Source organism: Trichoderma breve, chromosome 2 (genome assembly GCF_028502605.1).
Source record: "Trichoderma breve strain T069 chromosome 2, whole genome shotgun sequence".
Taxonomy (NCBI): Eukaryota; Fungi; Ascomycota; class Sordariomycetes; order Hypocreales; family Hypocreaceae; genus Trichoderma; species Trichoderma breve.
In genome coordinates this window covers 2,586,302-2,606,626 of record NC_079233.1, presented here as the reverse complement: position 1 = coordinate 2,606,626, position 20,325 = coordinate 2,586,302, and the positions used below count along the sequence as shown (strand labels likewise).

General features: G+C 47.7%; 7 protein-coding genes across 7 annotated transcripts; 2 read left to right on the top strand and 5 right to left on the bottom strand.

Moving 5' to 3' along the window:
- Nucleotides 1-182: 182 nt before the first annotated feature.
- On the top strand, nucleotides 183-2,673 carry T069G_03017 (ferric reductase like transmembrane component domain-containing protein; the record flags this gene model as incomplete). Its single annotated transcript, XM_056170227.1, has 6 exons — nucleotides 183-646; nucleotides 710-999; nucleotides 1,058-1,294; nucleotides 1,350-1,414; nucleotides 1,471-1,592; nucleotides 1,647-2,673. 6 exons carry the CDS (start codon nucleotides 183-185, stop codon nucleotides 2,671-2,673), a joined length of 2,205 nt encoding a protein of 734 aa, XP_056031119.1.
- Nucleotides 2,674-2,934: 261 nt separating this feature from the next.
- T069G_03016 (glycosyl hydrolase family 92 domain-containing protein) lies at nucleotides 2,935-5,524 on the bottom strand (the record flags this gene model as incomplete). Its single annotated transcript, XM_056170226.1, has 5 exons — nucleotides 2,935-3,496; nucleotides 3,550-3,648; nucleotides 3,732-4,254; nucleotides 4,300-5,087; nucleotides 5,244-5,524. 5 exons carry the CDS (start codon nucleotides 5,522-5,524, stop codon nucleotides 2,935-2,937), a joined length of 2,253 nt encoding a protein of 750 aa, XP_056031118.1.
- Nucleotides 5,525-6,737: 1,213 nt separating this feature from the next.
- Nucleotides 6,738-8,763, bottom strand: T069G_03015 (amino acid permease domain-containing protein; the record flags this gene model as incomplete). Its single annotated transcript, XM_056170225.1, has 7 exons — nucleotides 6,738-7,120; nucleotides 7,176-7,322; nucleotides 7,391-7,469; nucleotides 7,525-7,694; nucleotides 7,749-8,308; nucleotides 8,371-8,534; nucleotides 8,599-8,763. The coding sequence occupies 7 exons, from the start codon at nucleotides 8,761-8,763 to the stop codon at nucleotides 6,738-6,740; spliced, it is 1,668 nt and encodes a 555-aa protein (XP_056031117.1).
- A 1,802-nt stretch (nucleotides 8,764-10,565) lies between these two features.
- T069G_03014 (fungal zn(2)-Cys(6) binuclear cluster domain-containing protein) lies at nucleotides 10,566-12,630 on the bottom strand (the record flags this gene model as incomplete). The annotated part of the gene is made up of 5 exons (XM_056170224.1): nucleotides 10,566-10,570; nucleotides 10,647-10,666; nucleotides 10,952-12,332; nucleotides 12,396-12,484; nucleotides 12,566-12,630. The coding sequence occupies 5 exons, from the start codon at nucleotides 12,628-12,630 to the stop codon at nucleotides 10,566-10,568; spliced, it is 1,560 nt and encodes a 519-aa protein (XP_056031116.1).
- A 491-nt stretch (nucleotides 12,631-13,121) lies between these two features.
- T069G_03013 (short chain dehydrogenase domain-containing protein) lies at nucleotides 13,122-14,292 on the bottom strand (the record flags this gene model as incomplete). The annotated part of the gene is made up of 4 exons (XM_056170223.1): nucleotides 13,122-13,401; nucleotides 13,467-13,783; nucleotides 13,868-14,150; nucleotides 14,210-14,292. The coding sequence occupies 4 exons, from the start codon at nucleotides 14,290-14,292 to the stop codon at nucleotides 13,122-13,124; spliced, it is 963 nt and encodes a 320-aa protein (XP_056031115.1).
- A 2,449-nt stretch (nucleotides 14,293-16,741) lies between these two features.
- On the top strand, nucleotides 16,742-18,178 carry T069G_03012 (aldehyde dehydrogenase family domain-containing protein; the record flags this gene model as incomplete). Its single annotated transcript, XM_056170222.1, has 2 exons — nucleotides 16,742-17,101; nucleotides 17,159-18,178. 2 exons carry the CDS (start codon nucleotides 16,742-16,744, stop codon nucleotides 18,176-18,178), a joined length of 1,380 nt encoding a protein of 459 aa, XP_056031114.1.
- A 169-nt stretch (nucleotides 18,179-18,347) lies between these two features.
- On the bottom strand, nucleotides 18,348-20,024 carry T069G_03011 (aldehyde dehydrogenase family domain-containing protein; the record flags this gene model as incomplete). The annotated part of the gene is made up of 4 exons (XM_056170221.1): nucleotides 18,348-18,784; nucleotides 18,836-19,794; nucleotides 19,867-19,908; nucleotides 19,966-20,024. 4 exons carry the CDS (start codon nucleotides 20,022-20,024, stop codon nucleotides 18,348-18,350), a joined length of 1,497 nt encoding a protein of 498 aa, XP_056031113.1.
- Between the last annotated feature and the right edge of the window lie 301 nt (nucleotides 20,025-20,325).

The following is a 20,325-nucleotide window of genomic DNA, read 5'->3' as shown; positions in this document are numbered from 1 at the left end:
TAGTAGTCAAAGTCCGCTGTGTGTGGATACGAGCACTTGCTAGAATTGGCAAAAACATACAATCCCAGTTACAATTGACATATATATCATGCCTCTGATGCCTCTCTCTCACAGAGCCGGCTTGTTCTCCGGCTGTCAGCTCTCAACAACCGTAGGCCGCCTAACAGGACCAAGATAACAACATGTTGTCACGGACCTCCTACCTTCTGTGCCTCCTCTTGGCTGCTTGTGCCCACGCGGCCAAGCCCCTTGGGCTCGAGGTTTGCGGAGCCTCGTGTTACTACACCTTGGCCAAGACCAAATTCGCTTCTGATAACGTAACGGAGCAGACGCTTTGCACACACCCCCTGCGTGTCACTTCAACATACCTGTGTCTATGGGAGCATTGTGAGGAGAAGGACTTGGTTCCAGGTATCAACTGGTGGGCTGAAACATGCAAGAAGTCTGCCAAGGTGGTCAATCTCGATGCGTATAGAAGCACCGTCGCCAATGTGACGCAAGAGTACATTGATAGCCTCCCCACTGTCGAGCAGACACAAAAGACTGTTGTGGACGTTGTGTCGATGCCATCGCAGGCAAACTGGGACATCTCTCATCGAACTGTCAACACTTACTACACCAACATTGTATACCACCAGAAACTACGGTACGTTACCTTTACACAATATTCCTTCACCACCCCCTTCCGCTAACAGGTGCATGATGATAGATGGATCCCATACGGTTACTGGGGATTGGTGCTGGCTCTGGCCACAATCAGCCACGCTATCGCACTACTTCCAGTGAAACGCTCCAGTCAACCAGTACGAAAGAATAATGCGCCGGCAAAATTTAAGGGCTGGTTCCATCGCAACCTTATGATGGCCCCTACATTCTCGTACCACCATCATCAGCCCTTGGGATGGTTCACCGTTCCTCTCCGTCTGCAATCCTTGGTCATTGCTGGCTACATCATTACGCAAATTTTCATGCTGGCTTTCCACTACCCTGTCTTCACTGGTAACATTTAGTATGTTTTCCCAATTTACTCCTTTACTATGGTATTGTTCTAACATAGCCATCAGCTATAAAACTGTTCCAGGACAGGTCTGCCGAATTCTCGCTGATCGACTCGGTATCTTCATGACGGCTGAGCTGCCATTCATCTTTCTTTTCAGTGGAAGAGCCAACATCCTCATCTACGCCACGGGATGGAGCTACAGGACATTTAGCATCTTTCATCGCTGGCTGGCCCTGATCCTCACTATCGAAGGCATCTGCCACGGTATTATTTTCTCAGCCTACTATGTCAACGGTAAGCACATTTAGTCAAGATACCACAAAGAAATCATTTCTAATATGACCAAAAGAACAAGGATGGGATGGATACCATGAGGAGCTGCGTACTGATCCTACTTTCCGTTATGGACTTCTTGTAAGTTGTCAATTTGCATTCAATCTATTTTACACGGGTACTTACAGAAACCACAGATGGTTATCTCATTGAGTCTTGGCGCAGCTTTTGCTTTTGCTCCTCTTCGTAGCCGAATCTATGAGTTTTTCAAGGCTGCCCATGCTTCCCTGGCAGCTGTCTTCCTTGCTGCTCTGTTTTAGTAAGTCATCTAGCTTCCTTACTCTGGTATTTTCATCTGCTAACAGCATGTCAGCCACATCAAGGATCAGTTCAAAGGCATGTATAAAGTCTGGGTATGGGCTTGTGTTGGCTTGTGGGCTGGCGACCATTTCCTCCGCATGCTGCGTGTCATTGCCATGAACTACAAGACCTTCCTCGGACAAGGTTCTCTTGCATTGGCCAGCTATAGCGAAGAGACTGGCATGATCCGTCTACAGGTCAAGCCTTCAATCAACGCCGCTCACCAAACTCCGGGAACTTACTACTTCGTATACTTCCCCAGTTTGCACTTCTGGGAGTCTCACCCCTTCACTCTGGCTGGAAGATCTAAACAAATCGATGATATCCCGTCATACGGAAGCAGCAGCGACCAACCCAGCGACAAGGAGGCTGGCACACGGTCTCCTCGTGTTACAGAGCTGAGCTCTGAGCCGGGTGACTCATACATGACCTTCATGATTCGTCCTCGCGATGGAATGACTCGAAGACTGCGAGACAGATTGATTAGCAAGAGCGAATCTGGCCCTCTTCGCGTTAGAACCTTCCTTGAAGGCCCCTACGGTACGCCTGCTCGTCTTGATCACTTTGACGAGGTTCTTTTCATTGCTGGTGGTAGTGGCATCACCACAGTGCTGCCCTATCTCCGCCAGTTCTTTGAGGACCAGAAGGAATCACAAACGCCTCCCAAGGTTCGTTTGGCATGGATCGTGCGAGACGAGGGTTTCGTTCGAGATGTACTTGCCAACGATCTTCGCGCCACTGAAGGGTCTGCGCTGGCAGCATCAAGGCTTAACATGGAATTCTACATCACGTCAGACTCTCCCAACGCCACACCCAAGACAGAAGAGGCTGGAAACAGCATCGCCGATCCTAGATTCAAGAAATCACGACCTGACATCCACGCCGTGGTTGACACCTTTGTCACTAGCTCCCAAGGCAAGACAGCCGTCTTTGTCTGCGGTCCGGCAGAAATTGCCGACACAACGCGGCAGGCCGTGATTAGACACACGCACAAGGATCACATTGATGTTGAACTATTTGAGGAAATGTTTGTTTGGTAAAAACAGGGACTAAAGCGGCGGTAGAGCGGCGTACTAGGGATTTTATGAGGCGTATGAACATTGGGTGGATATACTCTATAGGCTATACATTACGGGACTTAAAGAATTAAAAAGTCATAACTTTCAAATTTCACTTAACGCGTGTATATACATATCACGAAGAGCATTGCATATGATAAGCCGAGAATCTAGACTTCGTGATGTGATATTCAAAGGATTGAAGCTGTGCTATTAGGTAGCTACAAATCTGCCCCATCTAACTCAATGAAACATCATCCCTCCACTGTCAAAGCGCGGTCGATAAGATCGTTTGGCTGGCGCAGAAGTGTGAGCAACGCTGCTACTGTTGTAAGGGCTCAAACTCGGCGGCAGATCCTCCACCCTAGTACCCCATGAACTTTCCTTGCTACCTAGAGTGAGTACGAGCTCCTTTCCTTCAAGGAAGAAGCTATGATCAATCCAATTCTTCGTATAAGGCTTGCCATTCAAGGTAGCCTTTTGAATATACACATTCTTGTAAGTGGAGTCAAAGTTGACGTTGCGAATAGTTGCAGTCTTCCCTGTAATTGGACTCTTGATGCTAACACTCTCAAAGTAGGGTGGAATAATGAGGTAGACATCCTGACCAGGATTCGGGAATAGGCCCATCATGGAGAAGGCAACAAAACTGCCCATGGCGCCGCTGTCATCGTTACCTGGCAGCCCATCTGGTGTAGGGGCGAAGAACTTGGGGATATAGAAATGGCTGCGTTCAGCGGACAAGGCTGGTCGGCCGGCATAATGGTATTGGAAGACAGTAAGGAAACTGGGTTCGTTGCCGATACTGAGACATTATTAGTTAAAAGTACCAGGTAAGTGTCATTGAAAATCGCCTACTATGTAATCTCTTGGTCGTGCATATAAGATAGACGGCTGACAAAAGCGTCAGAGCCACCATAAAGGTTAAGCAGACTGGCCTGATCGTGTGGAACGAAGCTATAGAGAGTTTGAGTTAGTCTAAAATTCTTTTGCACAAAGCAAATAGTAAGTTCCTTGAGAAAGAAAAACTCAGAACTTACAAGCCGTATTCCCAAGTGCTGCTCTCGAATGTCTCAGCCCCCGAGTTCTGAAGCGAGCATACGCTCCTAGAATCCAAGTTGCTGCACATCAATGGATCTTGTGTGAACCAAGTTTCGTTCAAGAACTTAGCTTGGAAGAAGCCCGTAAACCCAGTGTCGGTCCCATTAGAGAAGAACGAAGTCTGGTCAGCTTTAAACAGGTTTTGCCAATTGCCGCTAGATTCAATGTATTTCTCTTGGTCTCCCTTTTTACCCAACCCTCCAGCAATCTGAGAGATGCAAAAGTCGTTGTAGCTGTACTCAAGAGTGCGACTGATGGTGCGCGTCATGGTTCCAAAACCCTTGTAGTCAAAATCTTGTACGGGAACGTAATTGAGCTTCTTCCACGAGTCGATGCCTCCCCTACCGTTCGTGGACCAGGCATAGGGCTCAACTTCTGCATCTTTAACAACAGCCTCGTAGCCCTTTTCCCAATCGATTCCATCTTTGAGACCCTTGAGATAGGCGTCTGCCAGGACGTTGTCTGCGTTTGAGCCACCCTGGGTATAGCCCGGACAGAGACTCATACGGCAATCAGGCAGCCATCCCAAGTTCTCATAGATGGATATCAGCGAACGGATCTGCTCCGTAAGAGCCGCAGGATCCAGAATAGTCATAAAGGGCATCTGAGATCGGAACAAGTCCCAAATACAATAAAAGGAGTCGTAGTATGGCTCGCCATCGTTCCAGAGAGGATTCTCTCCAGTATAATTTTGAGGGTTGACGAGCGTGCGGTAGATTCCCGAGTAAAATGACTTGATGTAGTCCTCGCTCACACCATTACCAGCCTTGATAGTGATGGGGGAAAGTTTCTGCCGCCAGATATTGGCGGCCTCATTGGCGTACTTGTTGAGATCCCATTTAGTAATTTCTTTCTCCGCGTTGGAGCAAGCTTGCGCACTGCTAATGAAGCTGACACCAGTACGAGCATATATGGGCTCTTGAGCACTGGCGAAGCGGACAAAAGCACCGCCCGGCAACGGGTAGCCGTTGATAGAGCGCGAGATGGTAAGATCTTTGACATCGGAACTGGCGCGTGAGTTCACAAAGATGCCATTGTCGTATATTTCGGCACCTGAGAAATCTGTGCAAAAGTACAACTTATACGTGCCGGTGCCAAAGCTGGGAACGAAAATGGCATTGCCAGTAATGCGGCCAGTCTTTCCGTCCACACTCACGGTGCCATTGTCTTGTCTCGAATTTGAAAGATCCGTCAAGTCTTGCAGGATAAGTGGTATATCGTCTGGGCCTGCATTGGGGAAAGTGAATTTGAATAGCGCCGCATGCTGAGATGTTGTCATCTCAACCTTGGGTCCGCTGTTAAGGGTTATCCCAAAGTAGCCCGGCTTCGCGACAACGCTCTCATTGGAGAAGCTGCCGAACTTGACACGGTCATTCTTAGGAAAAGAACAACCGTCTACTTCGCCGCCTGGGCAGGAAGTATACGGAAATAGTGGGAAATTACCAAGTGACGGCGAGCCTCCAGTGCCAGAGTCGTGCATGACGCTGAAACCGGTGACTGACGAGCCATCCAGAGTAAACCCGCCTTGGTTGCTGCCGCTATTCGTATCGGCTACAGCCTTAGCCATGCCAAAAGGAAGAGTAGCTCCTGGGAATACATTGCCGCCATTGCTGCTGCCAATGAGAAGGTCGACGTGTGTCAAGGGATCAAATGAGGCGGCTTGAACCTGCGTAGTAGCTGTAAGTCCATAAAGTAGGCCAACAGCCTTGGCAGCTTGGTTTAATTTCGCCATACTGCCACTGTCTCTTACTATACTAGCAACAAACCGAGACACATGGAGAGCATCCAACACCAAAGATGCTGCCATCATGACTCCATATGTATTCCATTGTTTCTGCCTATCCCAGCAACCCCTCAAGTCTCGGTATCCCCATTTCAATTCCTTGCGTTACATCGTCCATGTCTTATCACTAAAGTTACCAGCCGTCGGGCCAACAATGCGAAAAAATCATTCCGGAATTCATGCCGCAACTGCATTCTATGCCGTGAGACATTTTGCTGTGGATTTTGATGAGCATGTCTCAGACCAAGAGGGGAGGTGCATTACCAATTTGCATATGCCGGGTTATACCCCTTGGATAAATTGCTGCAACCCCAGTCGGCCACATTACCGTCACAACGTGTTTCTTGCCCCTCTTTCTCAGAGGCATCGAATCTATAGGAGGGTTTCATGATTGGCGGGGTGCAATAAAGATCTCTTAGATCTGAATCTATGATTTCATCAGACATTCGGCACAACTGTATTATTCTAGCGGTCAACTGAAATTATCATTGAAGCCAAGTCTCTCCTACTTTGGCCTTCAATTCAAAGAACCGGGCTAGAAATCATGCGCAGAGTTAACTCTGACGTATGACAACAGATTGCATGCGGTGCGAGGTAGACCTGGTGGAACTTTTTGTCCTCCAAAACTATCCGCTGCTTCCACTTAAGATAGGCAACTGCCCAATTCATATCAAGCGCCCGTGGAACGATCGGGATACGGAACATCGTCTGTAGAAGCGGGGGAAGTTATGTAGTATCTCTTATCATGTTTGGCAAGATGCCTAACGGTTGCAAAGTGCCTAGGAATGCCGAGCCGGGCGCGAGCATGGGGATTACATCCGACTTCGCCCCAGTTTACTCAATATCACAATCCAAGAGGGTAATGACATGAAGATCGCACCACTGGTTGGTGATTTCGTATTCCGACCCCGCAGTCTTAGTAGCTGTAATACATGCAGGCACTTTGTGATAGCCCCATTGAAGAAAACCGGATTAGTTTCGTGAGAAACTCTCCTATTGAGCGATAATTTTGAAAAAGATGGCAACTCTTGGTCAATACAAATTTTATCCTTTACTTTGCTATTAGAATGCACCCGTACTATATCATATTGTAGTTTTATTACAATCTCAACTAGCTTAACATTATGTTATCTCATTATTCAAACTGTTACGGCCCTTGTACTCATGACGACCCAAGATCATACCGAGTACCACGCAGAGCCTTGGCTGGCCCATTGCCAAGATTAATCTCATTGAGATTAGTCAATCCATATGCCTTTCCAGTCCGCCACAGGTAGATTCGGAACCCAAAGAATGCCAAAGCAACCACTGGCAGCGTTACATAGGAAGCGAAAAAGCCGGACACGGAAAATTTGTGGATAAAAGCCTGGAACCCATTGAAGAATAGGATGATTGTAAAAAGGACGATGCAAATCCAAGCCATGTATGGCTGGAACCATCCTCGGAGATCAAGGTTTCTTCTATCAATGCCCTGAACTGCCAGAGCACGATAAAATCTGACAAAGCAGGCACAGATGGAGATCCATGCAATCAAACTGCTGAGAGCTAAGGTCAAAGTGTCAGTCAATGAATATACAATGAGATCTCAGAGATTAATTACCTGACAAGTTTGAAAGCCAGATAAAAGCTTGAGCAGAGCCGTTGGAGACGGAGAGGAAAGCCAATAGCCCAAAGCAGAAAGATACCAGAACGCCCCAAAAGGGTGTGCCGAAGCGACTTGTCTTGAGGAAGCAGTGAGGCATAGATCCTAGGTCGAAAAGATTAGTATCCAGTGATCAGCTGCCACCAAGGCCGTTGAAACAAGAGTCTTCTTACTTTGTCGAGATAGCGCGAGCAGCGTTCTCGCTACAGCGAAGACGTTTTCGTTACATGATGAGAGTGCAGACGTCATAACCTGAACTCATATGTGAGTCTAAGCCGTCCATAGCTCGAGATCCTCAGTTACTTACCACAGCGTTAATAACGCTTGGGAGAACTTTGACGCCGGTTTGCTGACAAATGACAACGAAAGGCGATGATGCCGCAGTGTTACCGCCCTGGGCGACTGCGTCGAGCAACGCTGGCGAGTGTTGGCTGACATTGAGGGAGATCATCAATACAGTAAGGAGGTACAATCCAACTATAAGAGAATGTCAGTGAGAAGTTTCTTGGTACTCTAGGTTCTTTCACTTACCAATTCGGTAGAAGACTGTTCTGACTGCCCTTCTCATCGTCTTCCTGGGGTTGTGCGCCTCACCGGCAAGTACGCTAATACCTTCGATACCGCCGAACGCAAAAGCAGCTTGAGTAAGGACTTTCCAGAATCCGAGGAACCGTGAGAGGGACACTGGTGTTAAGTTTGCAAACGAGTCATTGAATGGCTCATCTCGCCAGTAGCGACCGCCAGTGTATACACCATTGACGCCGCCAACATCGGCTATCAAGCCGAATAGGATGAGGGCGATAAGCATTAACACCTTCATGCAGGCAAATACAAACTCAATCTCGCCAAAGTATTTGACGCCGAGGAGATTGATACCGATGCTTAGGATCAAAAAGGCCGCGATATATGCCGATACGTGATCTGAGACATGATCCCAGTAGCTGATCATGACGGCAGTAGCTGTGATCTCTGTGGGGATAGCAAGGCCAGTCTGTAGGATGTAGTTGATGCCCATCGCGAACCCAGCTTCGGGAGCGATGTACTTGTTGCCCATCTCGATGAAACCGCCAATGTTTGGTGAATAGACGGACCTATAGACTCAAGATTAGCACCACACAAGAAAGACATGGAACATGTTCGTAACCAGACTTACATTTCACCCAGACAGTACATCATCATGCCAACCAAGCAGCCGACAATGGTGTAGCCAAGGAAGAAGCCCACAGGGCCGCCATTAACCAATGCAGCACCAGAACCTAGAAAAAGACCAGTACCAATAGTTCCGGCGACAGCAATCATGGAAACCTGGCGGGGTTTCTGTCGACAATCTTAATCAGTCAAACACTCTTTTTGTGTCAAAGACGAAAAGTCAGCGACTTACAAGGTCACGCTTCGTGCCAAACTCTCCCTTGTGAGTCGATTCAGCTTCATTCTGGACATCAGGGTCTGCATAGTCTTCCAGCACACCGCTCGTCGCTCCAGGGCGGAACGAAGACACGGACTGCAGACCCCTCTCATCCTTCTCATTCAAATCTGGCTGGCCCATGATGATGGCTTGATGGAGGTTAGATCGTTCAGATCCGAGATCCGTCTCAGGTTCTCTGCAGGCTCGCGGGTTCTGCCGTGCACGATTGGATGCCGGTATAGTCTCGCGCCGTGTCGCTCTTCCCACACGACAGATGTAAGAGGGCAGGGGAGAGCAGAATGAGACACACCACCACGATGTACTGGGTGTTCAACAAAGAGATGTAATTGGTGCCAGAGAAGGCTGCTATCATAAGGTTGCATTCGGAAGCAGGCAACACTGCATGGTTCCTTGTTCCTTTTTAATATGCCTGTCTATACGCGCTCATAGACGGCTGCTGCTGATGACTGGAAGATCATGCCCTCATGTACGGTGGGGGGTCGAGATGATGGTTGAAGAAAGACTTCCCCCACAACCAGTCTCGAGATGGAAATGAGCAAGATAGGTAAAGAGAGATACCGATTACCAGGACGGTAATTTGACCGATGGCCGGCGCAGATAACATGGCAATAATTAGCGACTATTAGCGATTAAATGCCGAACCCAGCAATTCAGCTATGGCTTATCGACCAGTGTGGAGAAGCCTAGTGATGGCAAGAAACTCGGTGGTTGTTCGTGGGGGCTTTAGTTCATCAAAGAAGGGGGAGAAGTTGTCCGTTTCTGACAATGGGGGTATAGACGGGGGTTTCGATTGCTATTCTGGCTCTCCTCCCCCGCATTCTTAAGCTTCTTCTGTGGGGTGGACGAACGGATAATGTGCCTTCAGAGCCGAATTACGTGTATATCTCTCAGATACGGGACTGACAGCGTTCATATATCCATAGCCTTTTAACAGAGCAGAGACACTCTCAAGAAGACATTCATCCCCCACGTATTGAGCGCAAATAGAGTTCTTACGGATGCTTTGGTAGAAGAAATCCTGATTCTGAAGACGGCAACTTGCCTCCGCCTCATCGCACAGTGTCGCCGCTGCGGCAAAACGCTTCAGAGTTGGGGGAAGCGCCAGCGTTGAAGCCGTCGCTCAATGGTTCGATAAACCGATAAACCGCGGAGATGCTGGCTCTCGCTCATAGGCTGCACATCGCGCCGTCGGATATAAATCCCAGTGGCTCGTGACTGCAATTGCAAGGGTAGAGTTCGTAAATGATAAGGGATCTGTGGCTAGCCAGCCTATGTGGAACTCGGTCAGCAATCATTGCGTGTAGTGAACTGCCACGGCCGATGTTCTTTGTTTATTTGACAGCCAAGCAAATGTATCGTGCCACATTTAAGAATCTTCTGTAAGCATGCAAAACAATGGGTTACCTGACCTATTGTTTGGCTACCGACTGTGCCGGTTATTGAGACTTATTGAGCTTCACAAGCGGCCAAGCGGCGCTCTCAAGCTGGAGCTTCACGCTTCACCACAAAGTCATTCGCCTCCTACAGCATCAGGGAGACTAAACCAATGAGAAGTGCTGAACCAAAACAAAATGCAATCGCGCCACGATTAGTATCTCTGCACCACGTGTGAATACCGTGCTGGTGCTTCTAGAAAGCCGCACACACGCATGCCATCGTACCCATTGACCTATTATGTCACGAGTTCCGACCCTTGATGCAGATTGCCTTCACTAGGCCACGCCACCATTGCATTGACGATGCAAAAGCTGGCTTCATTTCAAGACCCCCACCGAAGCCTTTGCCGACGAGATGAAGATATTGGGGGGTGAAGATGAACCAGAAATACGAGTGTACCCAGGAGAGTAGAAACTGAGAGAATATGTGGTGGATGAGTCCCTGCATGTGGAATGCAACCAATGTCACTTTGTACTGCTATACTATCATCCTATCTACAGAGAATTAATATTGCCTATCTACCTGACATGTAAGTGCATATCGGCAAATTTTTCTATTGGACTCACTCAAATTGTTGTTGTCCTGCCTTCGTTTAAAGGGGTTAGATTTGGTTCCAATAGCGCTATCAGGTCATGTTGACTCGTATCGTATCAGTGTACACATAAAATTGAAGGCAAACATTCATGAAATGAGGTATCTCAATCTATTGCTACAATGAAAACTACCTGACGTACATCAGATCTCGCCCAAAAGCTTTCAACACATCCCCACGCAAGAATTCTGAATGCATTCCCACGAAAGAGGATTGAGCTTCCTGAATGCAGAGTCAAACTGCACGATTTTTGACTCCCATTGGTTATTACCTCTATACCGCCTACCAAATAAAGTGGCCTTGCCGCTCTCAAAATCAGGTAGCGCTACATTGACGTTATTGAATCGCTGAGATGCCGGGATGATGGGCAATACTTCCGCTATTGACGGGTCTGGCAAGTAGCAGCTTGGCTTGATCTCAAACCCTTCATACATGCCCTCTTCTTCTATTTCAATCAGCAAGTCGCCCATATTGATGACCGTGAATCCATCCCAGGCACCCTCACGATGCGGAACTTCTTTGAGCAACTCGAGGATCATCCTGCGAAGATTTGGCTGGCGGCATTTAGCAAGCGCGTAATATAGCGGTGGTATGAAGCCCATATCGATGGTGAAATTGATGTCTGGTCTACTAGTGCCTCTCAAACCTAAGGCTTTCTTCATTGCGGTACGCATCAGGTCCCACAGGTCAGCCGACTGCTTGATTAAGAGGGAGAAATCCGGCAGATAGTGGTCATATATCATTTCGTCTGTCCCACGCAGGGCAGTGGCGGCCATGATCCTCGTCATGGTGTGATATAGAAGCAACATAGGTATGGCAAATTTGGTGCGATAGTCTGCCCGGTTGATCAACTTTTCGTGACTGGAGTCCAAAGCATGAAGCCATCTCATCAAAGCCGCCTCCAGGCGTCCTTGGTCCTCGTAAAGCTTTTCCGGGATAGGTTGTCCGCTTAGAATCAGCTGACTTGCCTGTTCCCCTAGGATATGCGATCCGTTGATCAGGGCATCCATATACTTCCGTGCTTCGAGGAGAGATGAGAACGTCTGGGGAATATCGTACGTTCTCGGTGATTCTGCGCTATCTCCCACGAAAAGCAGGTATGAAGAGACTTGGCCAAAAAGCGCAACTTGCACATTGAGCCGTGAGAAGACTTCGACAAGAGTATCTTCGACCGATACTGCTTGTGATCGCAGAATAATATCTCCATCAGAGGTGGTGACTCCCTCGCGCTGCTGGATCTCACGAAGAATACGGAGGCCATTGGTCAGGTGTGCATGGCCTGCTTTGAAGCCCCCTCTCAACAGCTCAATGCATACAAATAGCATACAAGTGATGAGGCACACCCGAAGAGCCTCTTTGTCTGAACGCTTGAGGCTATGCCGCAAATGCCGGATGGCTTCGTTGTATTCGGTCAGTGAGATTCGCTCCTCATTCTTATGTGCCGCACCCAATGCCGTGACCGCATGCAGGACAGCCGGCTCCTGTTCGCTTGCTTGCAGCACTAAACAATCCCAGAAGCCCGATTCGAACAGGCCAGGAAGCTTAGTGGTGGTATATCTCCGAAAGTACTCAAACCCGAGGCTTGCGGGCTGACCCGCGATCGCGCGTGTCTGCGACATGACGACAATGTTCCGCAGGGGCTGCATCTGGTTCCTACGGACTAGAGAGGAAGAGGAAACAAACGGGACCTTGTCGGAGCTTCCGTAGGCATTCCCTCCGCCACCCCAGATGCCGTACCCATCACAGACCCGACCAGTCGAGACACATCTCTGACAAGCCGGTCTCCCCTCATCACACTTTACACGCCGCTTCCTACACCCAATTTGTTAGTGTCAAACAGTGAGATGATCATCAAGATTCACTATAGCTGATGATAGAACGTATTATGCATACTTGCAAGTCTGACACCCCGTCTTTACTCTCCTTCTCCCCTTCTTGGCAGGAGGAGCTTGGGGCATATTATCAAGCTTCTGTGTTGGTATCCTAGTTTATCAACTAGTTTGTCTGGATAATGTCCGTCTAGCTGTCTATTTCTTTATAAAGTCCGGTTAGATGGAGATATCTAGTATTGATGAAGAGGAGTAAATGGGAGTCAATTCTGGAGATACTTGAGAGATCCGGACTCTCATTTGATGTGGGGCCGTCCCGGCTCGGGTGTTTTGCTCATCTCATCAGAGAGTCCAGATTTCCCCAATTTAGTTGATGGAGTCACAGGATGTGTTTCGTTGATTGGTTCGCTCGCAAAATCTGACACTTGATTGGCTAGAGTCGGAAAGATTGGTTGCCGTGTCGTCTCAGTTCGCTTCGTGCTCAGCAAAGCAAAACTCGCAACACACGACGGAAATATGAAGAAGCTGTTTGTTTTCATAGGTGTATTAATGATTAGAGAACTCGCTATTACTCCTGATTATGCATGCATATCTTCCATATCCTAACCTCTCGTCGCTCCTCAGAGCAGGCCCTTGGCACCAAGCTCCGACTCAGTCCACTGCCATAGCTTCTCGGCCAATTTGGGGTCTCGCGCATGGTCACTTGGTGTCCCAATTTTTGCATATGGCACGACGTAGGCACCCGAATCCGACTTCTTGAAATTGCTGCTGGCGATAGCAAAGAGCGAGGACCAGGCGCCCTTCTCTTGCTTATCCAGGATCCCGAGGCAGCTCATGATGGGAGTAGCAACTCGCAAGACGCCTGCAGGTAGTGCCCCTGTGGCTTGTTTATTCAGATCGCTAGACTCCTGTTAGCTTCTGAATGCACCTTTAGTTGTTTGGACGTAAGTGTCGCTGGAACTTACGTGTCAATGTGGCCGGGATGCACTGCTGCGAACCAAATCGCTGCATTGCCAGATTCCGCAGAGACTGGGCCGTATTTTTTGTTCAGTTGCACTGTATGCAAGACATTCGCTAGTTTGCTCTGTCCATATCTCATCATGGAGTTTTCCTTCTCCAATCCGGTATCTTCGAACCGAATTCCGCTCGGGGGAGTAAACCTTGCATGTCCATCCGATGTCAAGTTGACCAAGCGGACAGTTCCTTCAGGATTCGACTGAGCGGTAGATTGAAGAAGTGGCATCAGATGATGCGTGAGCAGCCAATGAGACAAGTAATTGGTCTGAACCATACGTTTTAGCTTCATAAACTTCTCTATCGACAGAGTTACGGCAGCTGATTCGCAGCCTAAACAATATGATCTTACCTGCCATTGAGCCTCAAAGCCATCGACAGTCAGAGAGTAAGGCACTCCCATAATACCAGCATTGTTGATGAGTCCATGTAACGCGAGTTCAGCTTCTCGTATCTTCTTCGCAGCCGCGATGACGCTCTGGAAATTGGATAGATCGAGGTCAAGAAAATGAATATTCGCAGCCGGTAGTTGTTCTTGTATTTCATGGATAGCCGCCAATGCCTTATCCTTGCTGCGCGCGCCCATATACACTTTGGCACCACGGGCTGCCAAGCCAATCACGGTCTCCTTACCACTGGTATTGTTAGTAAATCTATTGCAAGAGGAAATATATATGTCAAATGGCTGACTTACATGCCAGCATTGCCTCCGGTAACAATGTAGACCCGTCCTGTAAGATCAGGAATTGATTCGGGTGAAAATTTGGAGGAAGGCATTGTGGATGTTGTTAGCAAACGCTTAAAGGATATGTATGTAAGAAGTGTTGATAGGAGTCTGTAATTGACTGAATCTTGCTGTTTGTGCCAATATTTCTTCGGCAACAGTTGTCGCTGGGGATCTAATATTTATATTCTCTGCCATCACGATGATATTAAGGGGCCCAGTTGTGAAGCCGCACAATTAACTCTACATACTCAGTTTTACTGTCCGCTCCGCCTGATTCCATCGGTTCAACTCCCACTCCGCAACAACACTCGTAGATGTGAGGCACGACATGAGAAAGCCTTGGAGCACCAGTTTGGTATAGTGCGCTGACCGCTGCTGACACTTTCTTTCCCGGTATAGCGTGCTGACTGTCGCGAGTGACTAAGAAGACCATCTCAAGCAGAGATTGATTGATCCGGTCGCATTCTCGTTTCTCCGCAAGGCCGCCAAATACTAGATGGACATAGGCGGCCGCTTTGCCTTGTAAACTCCGTAACACTACTCCGTATTGAGTCCGCATATTGTGAATACAATGAGATTCACTAGGCGACAAAAATACAGCTAATTCCACATCATGTCCGCTCACTCAGGTATTGCGGTCTCTTCTACTCCGTACATAGTCGGAGATAGTAGCCTCACGATAATTTCGTATCTGCTTTAACTGTGCAAATAGCAGTAGCCCCAGCGGCATCTCCTGTGCAAGATTATCGGAGTTCCAGTCTCAGAATCGAATATAAAAACGCTCATCAGATTATTTCTGCACAAATTATTCATATACCCATCAGAGACCGTATAGACAGGCTGAGGCAGGTGATAAGAACGAAGTATATGTTGGCGCTGGAAGAGTAAAAAGTCGCGAGTTTTCCTGCTACTAGTGATGAAGAAGGAAAGAGAGATCCAAGATGCGAATAAGAAGAGGAGCGGTCATATGGCTTTTCGGGAAGAAGAGTGCGGTTCGTAAGCCGGAACTCTTGAAGTAACGAGTGTAGAAGTCGTCACGAGTTGCTCAAGATGAAGCTGGGCATTCTCTGCTTGACTGTCAGCAAGAACCCTCGAATGGGTTGAAGGTAGCAACAGAATAACCCAAAAATAATCTCATATTTATTCCTTCCGTATTAGATTGAAGCGCAACATGAACATTTTGTCGTTACAATGTGTGGTTATGCGCCGAATGCAAGTTGAGAGCCAAAATCGTCACCACGGTATCAGTAGTTAGATCGGCGATTTAAAGTTATTGAGCAACACCAGTATATCATGGCAACAACAGATCGTTAACAGATTATTTAAGATTAGTTGCCGGAAACCGCAAGAGAGACTACATTAATAGAGCCCCAACGGGGATGCAAAAAGAAGAGACCAAAGAAGGGTCGGCATACAGAAACGGACAACCGCACATATTCACCACACCAAACTCATCTGGCATGGTAGGCACATTCTCCTCACGTATGCACATATTCATTTTGCGGTCTCTGTTTTTTTTTTCCCCTTCTTTTTTTTTTTTGCAAATCGCTTAACTCCCTCAGTGCCCCAGAGGCGGGAATTTGTAGGCATGTCAGCCGAAACCCGAGTATAGTCGATCGCACTTAAAATATGGAGTACTCCGGGTCGCTCAGATAGTATGGAATCTGACATACGTCAGGTTTGACATCAATTTCTAATGCATTTGCCCTTTTTTTAGCTGATGGGAAGTTGATTCGTCCGCAACTCGTCCGTATCTCTTTCCATATGATCCATAACACGGCCAAAGTTCTAAGTATTACTGATCACTCGTCCGGTATTCGTCCCCGTTCTTCCATCTATTCAACGTGTGGTCCATAGTTCGTCCGGGTTTCATCCATAATTCATCCATGCCACAGCAAAATACAATGGGAGGCGGACGAAGTGCCGGGCGAAGAATGAATAGCAAGATATTACGACGCACGTCTTCTGCCTTGTAGTATTAGCAACTGGGGACCACATGATCCTATCTGTCAACATAGCATCTAAGCAACGGACGATAAATAGTGGCTCATAGACTATAGTTGATTTCCATTTAAAGCAGTATAATTAGTTAGGAATCGGTTTAAGCTCAAGCCATTTATTCGATCAATCAGGTTATCCGCGGAGCCTTCTTCAGACATGACTTATCCCTCTCACAGGAATGCCACATTACTGACTCGGTCTGATGGCCTTGCAGAAATACTCAACATATGTTCACAATATATCATCATTGAGTAGTATTATGAAATAATTGGGTGGCATTAAGTCTCTGAATACTAGGAACTTTCGGGTGAACATGAGAAGGGAGGTATATATAAGAAGCATACAACTGGAATAAACGTACTGTTCACAGCATGTTAGGCATATTAAGCCATTAGTCCTAGGCGTCTCCATTCTCGTATATCCTCTCTTCTTTTTTCTCATTCTTCTATCCATCATCGACAACATCTTCTTTCAAGAACAAGAATAAATTCTCTCAGAATGGCCACTCCAGAAACAAAACTCTTCATTAACGGCGAATTCGTGCCCAGCGTTTCTGGCAAGACATTCCCAATCTTCAATCCTACAACCGAAGAAAAGATCACCGACGTTTTTGAAGCCGATGCTGCCGACGTTGATGCTGCCGTCACTGCTGCAGAAAACGCATTTCCGGCTTGGAAGAGTCTCTCCGCACATGACCGTATCAATAAGTGCTTGAAATTTGCCGAGCTTATCGAGAGAGATCAATTCGAGATCGCCAAACTCGATGCTGAGAATATCGGCATGCCCGTGTCGGTGAATCATCTTTTCATTCAGAGAGCAATTCGAGACATCAAGCATACATCTGGATTAGCCCACGATGTGCATGGAGAAACTAGCTTAAACACACCCGGGCAGATTCATATCACCTTGAGGCAGCCTTATGGGGTGTGTGCTGCCATTCTCGCTTGGAACGCACCAGTCGTGATATTCACCGCCAAAGTCATTCCATGTATAGTGGCAGGCAACACAATCATCGTCAAGTCATCGGAGAAAGCCCCTCTCTCCTCTCTCAAACTGGGCGCACTGGCAGCCGAGGCTGGATTCCCTCCGGGAGTTATCAATGTACTTTCTGGATTCGGCCATACTGTTGGCGCAGCCTTGTCCAGCCATATGAAGATTCGCAAGCTTACATTTACCGGCTCTACTCGTGCAGGCAAGCTCATTCAAGAGGCAGCCGCAAAGTCGAATCTAAAATCCGTTGCACTTGAAATGGGAGGCAAGAATCCACTAATCGTATTCCCCGACTGCGACATTGAAGAGACCGCGGGCTCTGCTGCTGCCAGCTTGAAGTTTAATTCGGGCCAGATCTGTGTCTCAAATTCACGAATCTATGTCCATAAAGACATATTCCAAAAGTTCCTCAAAGCCTTCAGTGAAAAGTTCGTGGAGACCAAGTTTGGAAGCCCGCTGGAGCCCACCACCTTTTTCGGTCCGCAAGCCGACAAACTGCAATTTGACCAGATATCAAAATTCATTGAACAGGCTAAATCTGCAGGTGCAAATCTAGTTACTGGCGGTAGCCGTGCCACAAGCAAGGGATATTATATCCAGCCAACAGTCTTTGCACAAGTCCCCGCCAACGCCGAAATTTTACATGAGGAAATCTTTGGCCCAGTAGCTGTGGTTCAAGAGTTTGAGACAGAATATGAGGTGATTGCAGAGTGTAATAAGACGGAGTATGGCCTGCACGCTGGCCTTTACACCAGAGACATATCGCGCGCATGTCGAGTAGCCACAGCATTGGAGACTGGAGTCGTCACAGTGAACTCTGGTGGCAGCGTTGGCGCCTATGACATGCCTTTTGGCGGCTGGAAACAGTCCGGTAATGGCAGAGAATTGGGCAAGTTGGGGCTTGAAGAATTTTATGAGATTAAAACAGTTATAATCACGTTGTAGGTAGCATCACGAACGAGCTTTAGGCTTTCAAATCAAGATCAAGCCGTGAATACGTATAGGAGTTCGTGTTTGATAGAAAGCTTTAACCGTGCGCACGAATATGCTTGCATTCATCTCAAGTGCTAACAATATTTTGTTCCAAATATCTAGCCTTCATTCAAGTATCCGCTCATCCATAACGTACTTGGACGCCATCTTCTCTAAACCAGTCATCCGCTACGGCTTCATCACTGGAAGCATAGTTAACAATGATGCTCTTCGTCGTCGTATATGCATAATATGCCTCGACACCATTCTCACTTCCAACTCCGCTTGCGCTAGAAGCTCCTCCCCACGGACTGCTCGGATCATTTCGATGGTGCGTGTTGACCCAAACTATTCCGGACTCAATCTGTTCAGATACTCTGAAAGCTTGGCTCAGATCATCAGTCCACAACGCCGCTCCTAGGCCAAACTCGCTATCGTTGGCCAGCTCCAGAGCTTCTTGCTCGCTTTCGAATCCAACCAAAAGAATGACAGGCCCAAAGGCCTCCTCGCGCCAGATATTCGTCTTAGTAATGTCGCACGCTGGTCCAGAAGCCAAAATTGTTGGAGGGAAGAAATAACCTTCATCAAAATTGGTATCATCGAGTTCGGATTTGCCAGACATCCTCTTACCGCCGCAAACAATTTTCGCGCCATTGGTAACAGCATCATCCACAAGTTTCACGACATTGCCAAGTTGCCTAGACGAGATGAGAGGGCCCATAGAAGATTTGGGATTTGTAGGCGAGCCCATCCGTCGCGCTATTGATTCAGCTTTGTGGGCGAGTCTCTCCTCCACAGTGGCCAAGATACTCTTGTGAACAATGATTCGAGTTGCTGCAACACAGGTCTGGCCGCTTGCGATGAACGATCCAAAAGCAACGCCATTGACGGCCAGGTCAATGTTCGCCTTGTCGAATATGATTAAGGGTGCCTTTCCTCCCAGTTCCGCGGTGAACCGTGCCAAATTATTACCAACAATAGAGCCAATCGCTCTTCCAGCAACTGTTCCTCCAGTGATGTCTACTTTCCGCACAAGAGAGTGGCTCACAAGCGCGCGTCCGGTCGTACCTCCGAGGCCAGGTAACACGTTGAAGACACCATCTGGCAGTCCTGCTTCTTTCAAGATTGGTCCCAGCAGCAAGCTAGTCAGCGGTGTAAGCTCGCTCGGCTTCAATATAACGCTATTTCCAGCGGCCAAAGCGGGTGCAAGTTTTTTGACTGCAATGAGAAGCGGGTGATTAAACGGTGTGATCTGAACAACGACGCCAAGTGGCACCCGATCCAGCCAGTTGTGTAGCTTTCCCATCGTTGGCAGGACAGGGCGCTCTTCAGTACGGAGAACGGCAGCGTAGTAGCGGAACCATCGAACGAGAGATGGAACTTGAGCTTGCATCTCTCGGATTGCGCGTCCCGTCTGCTCAACCTCTAAGGGTATCAGTGTGGCGAGATTTGAAGTGAGAAGCTCGGCAGCCTTGTCTAGCACGTCTGCTCGCGTATGCCGTGGCGCTTTGGACCAAACCCCAGATTTGAAGACACTATGAGCAAGTTGGACGGTATCATCTACGTCTTTGTGTGATGCAGAATGACATCTAATCAGCAACTTGGAGTGAGTATTGAGTCGTCCACATAAGATAATTCCGTGAAAGAATTAGAACGCTTACTCTGCGAATACGTTCATTCTTGCTGGGTTCTCAACTGGTATCCTATGCAAATACCGTCAGATTCATCCTGAGAGAGTGTTTGGGTGGAGCATAACGTACAGATCACCAGTACCAGCCACTTCACTTCCCCCAACCCACAGTAAATAGGATTTTGACATTTTGAATGAATATTTTGTCAATTTATAGAATTCAACAATTACACACAACTATTGCCGCATATGATAAAAGCTTGAACTGAGTGTGGTTGGGCTTATCAGAGATGTGCAATCAGCGTGCGGGGAGGTGCATGATACCAATCATCACGTGTCGTCATCGCGCAAGTTATCACAGATTCGGACTGAGAATCATTCATAAATCACGTCCCAAGATACTCGTAAAGTTCAGCGAAATCAAGTAAAAGGGGATATGTAAAAGTCGGCTAAATCATCATGAAACAGACGTTTTGAATCCCGAAACAAT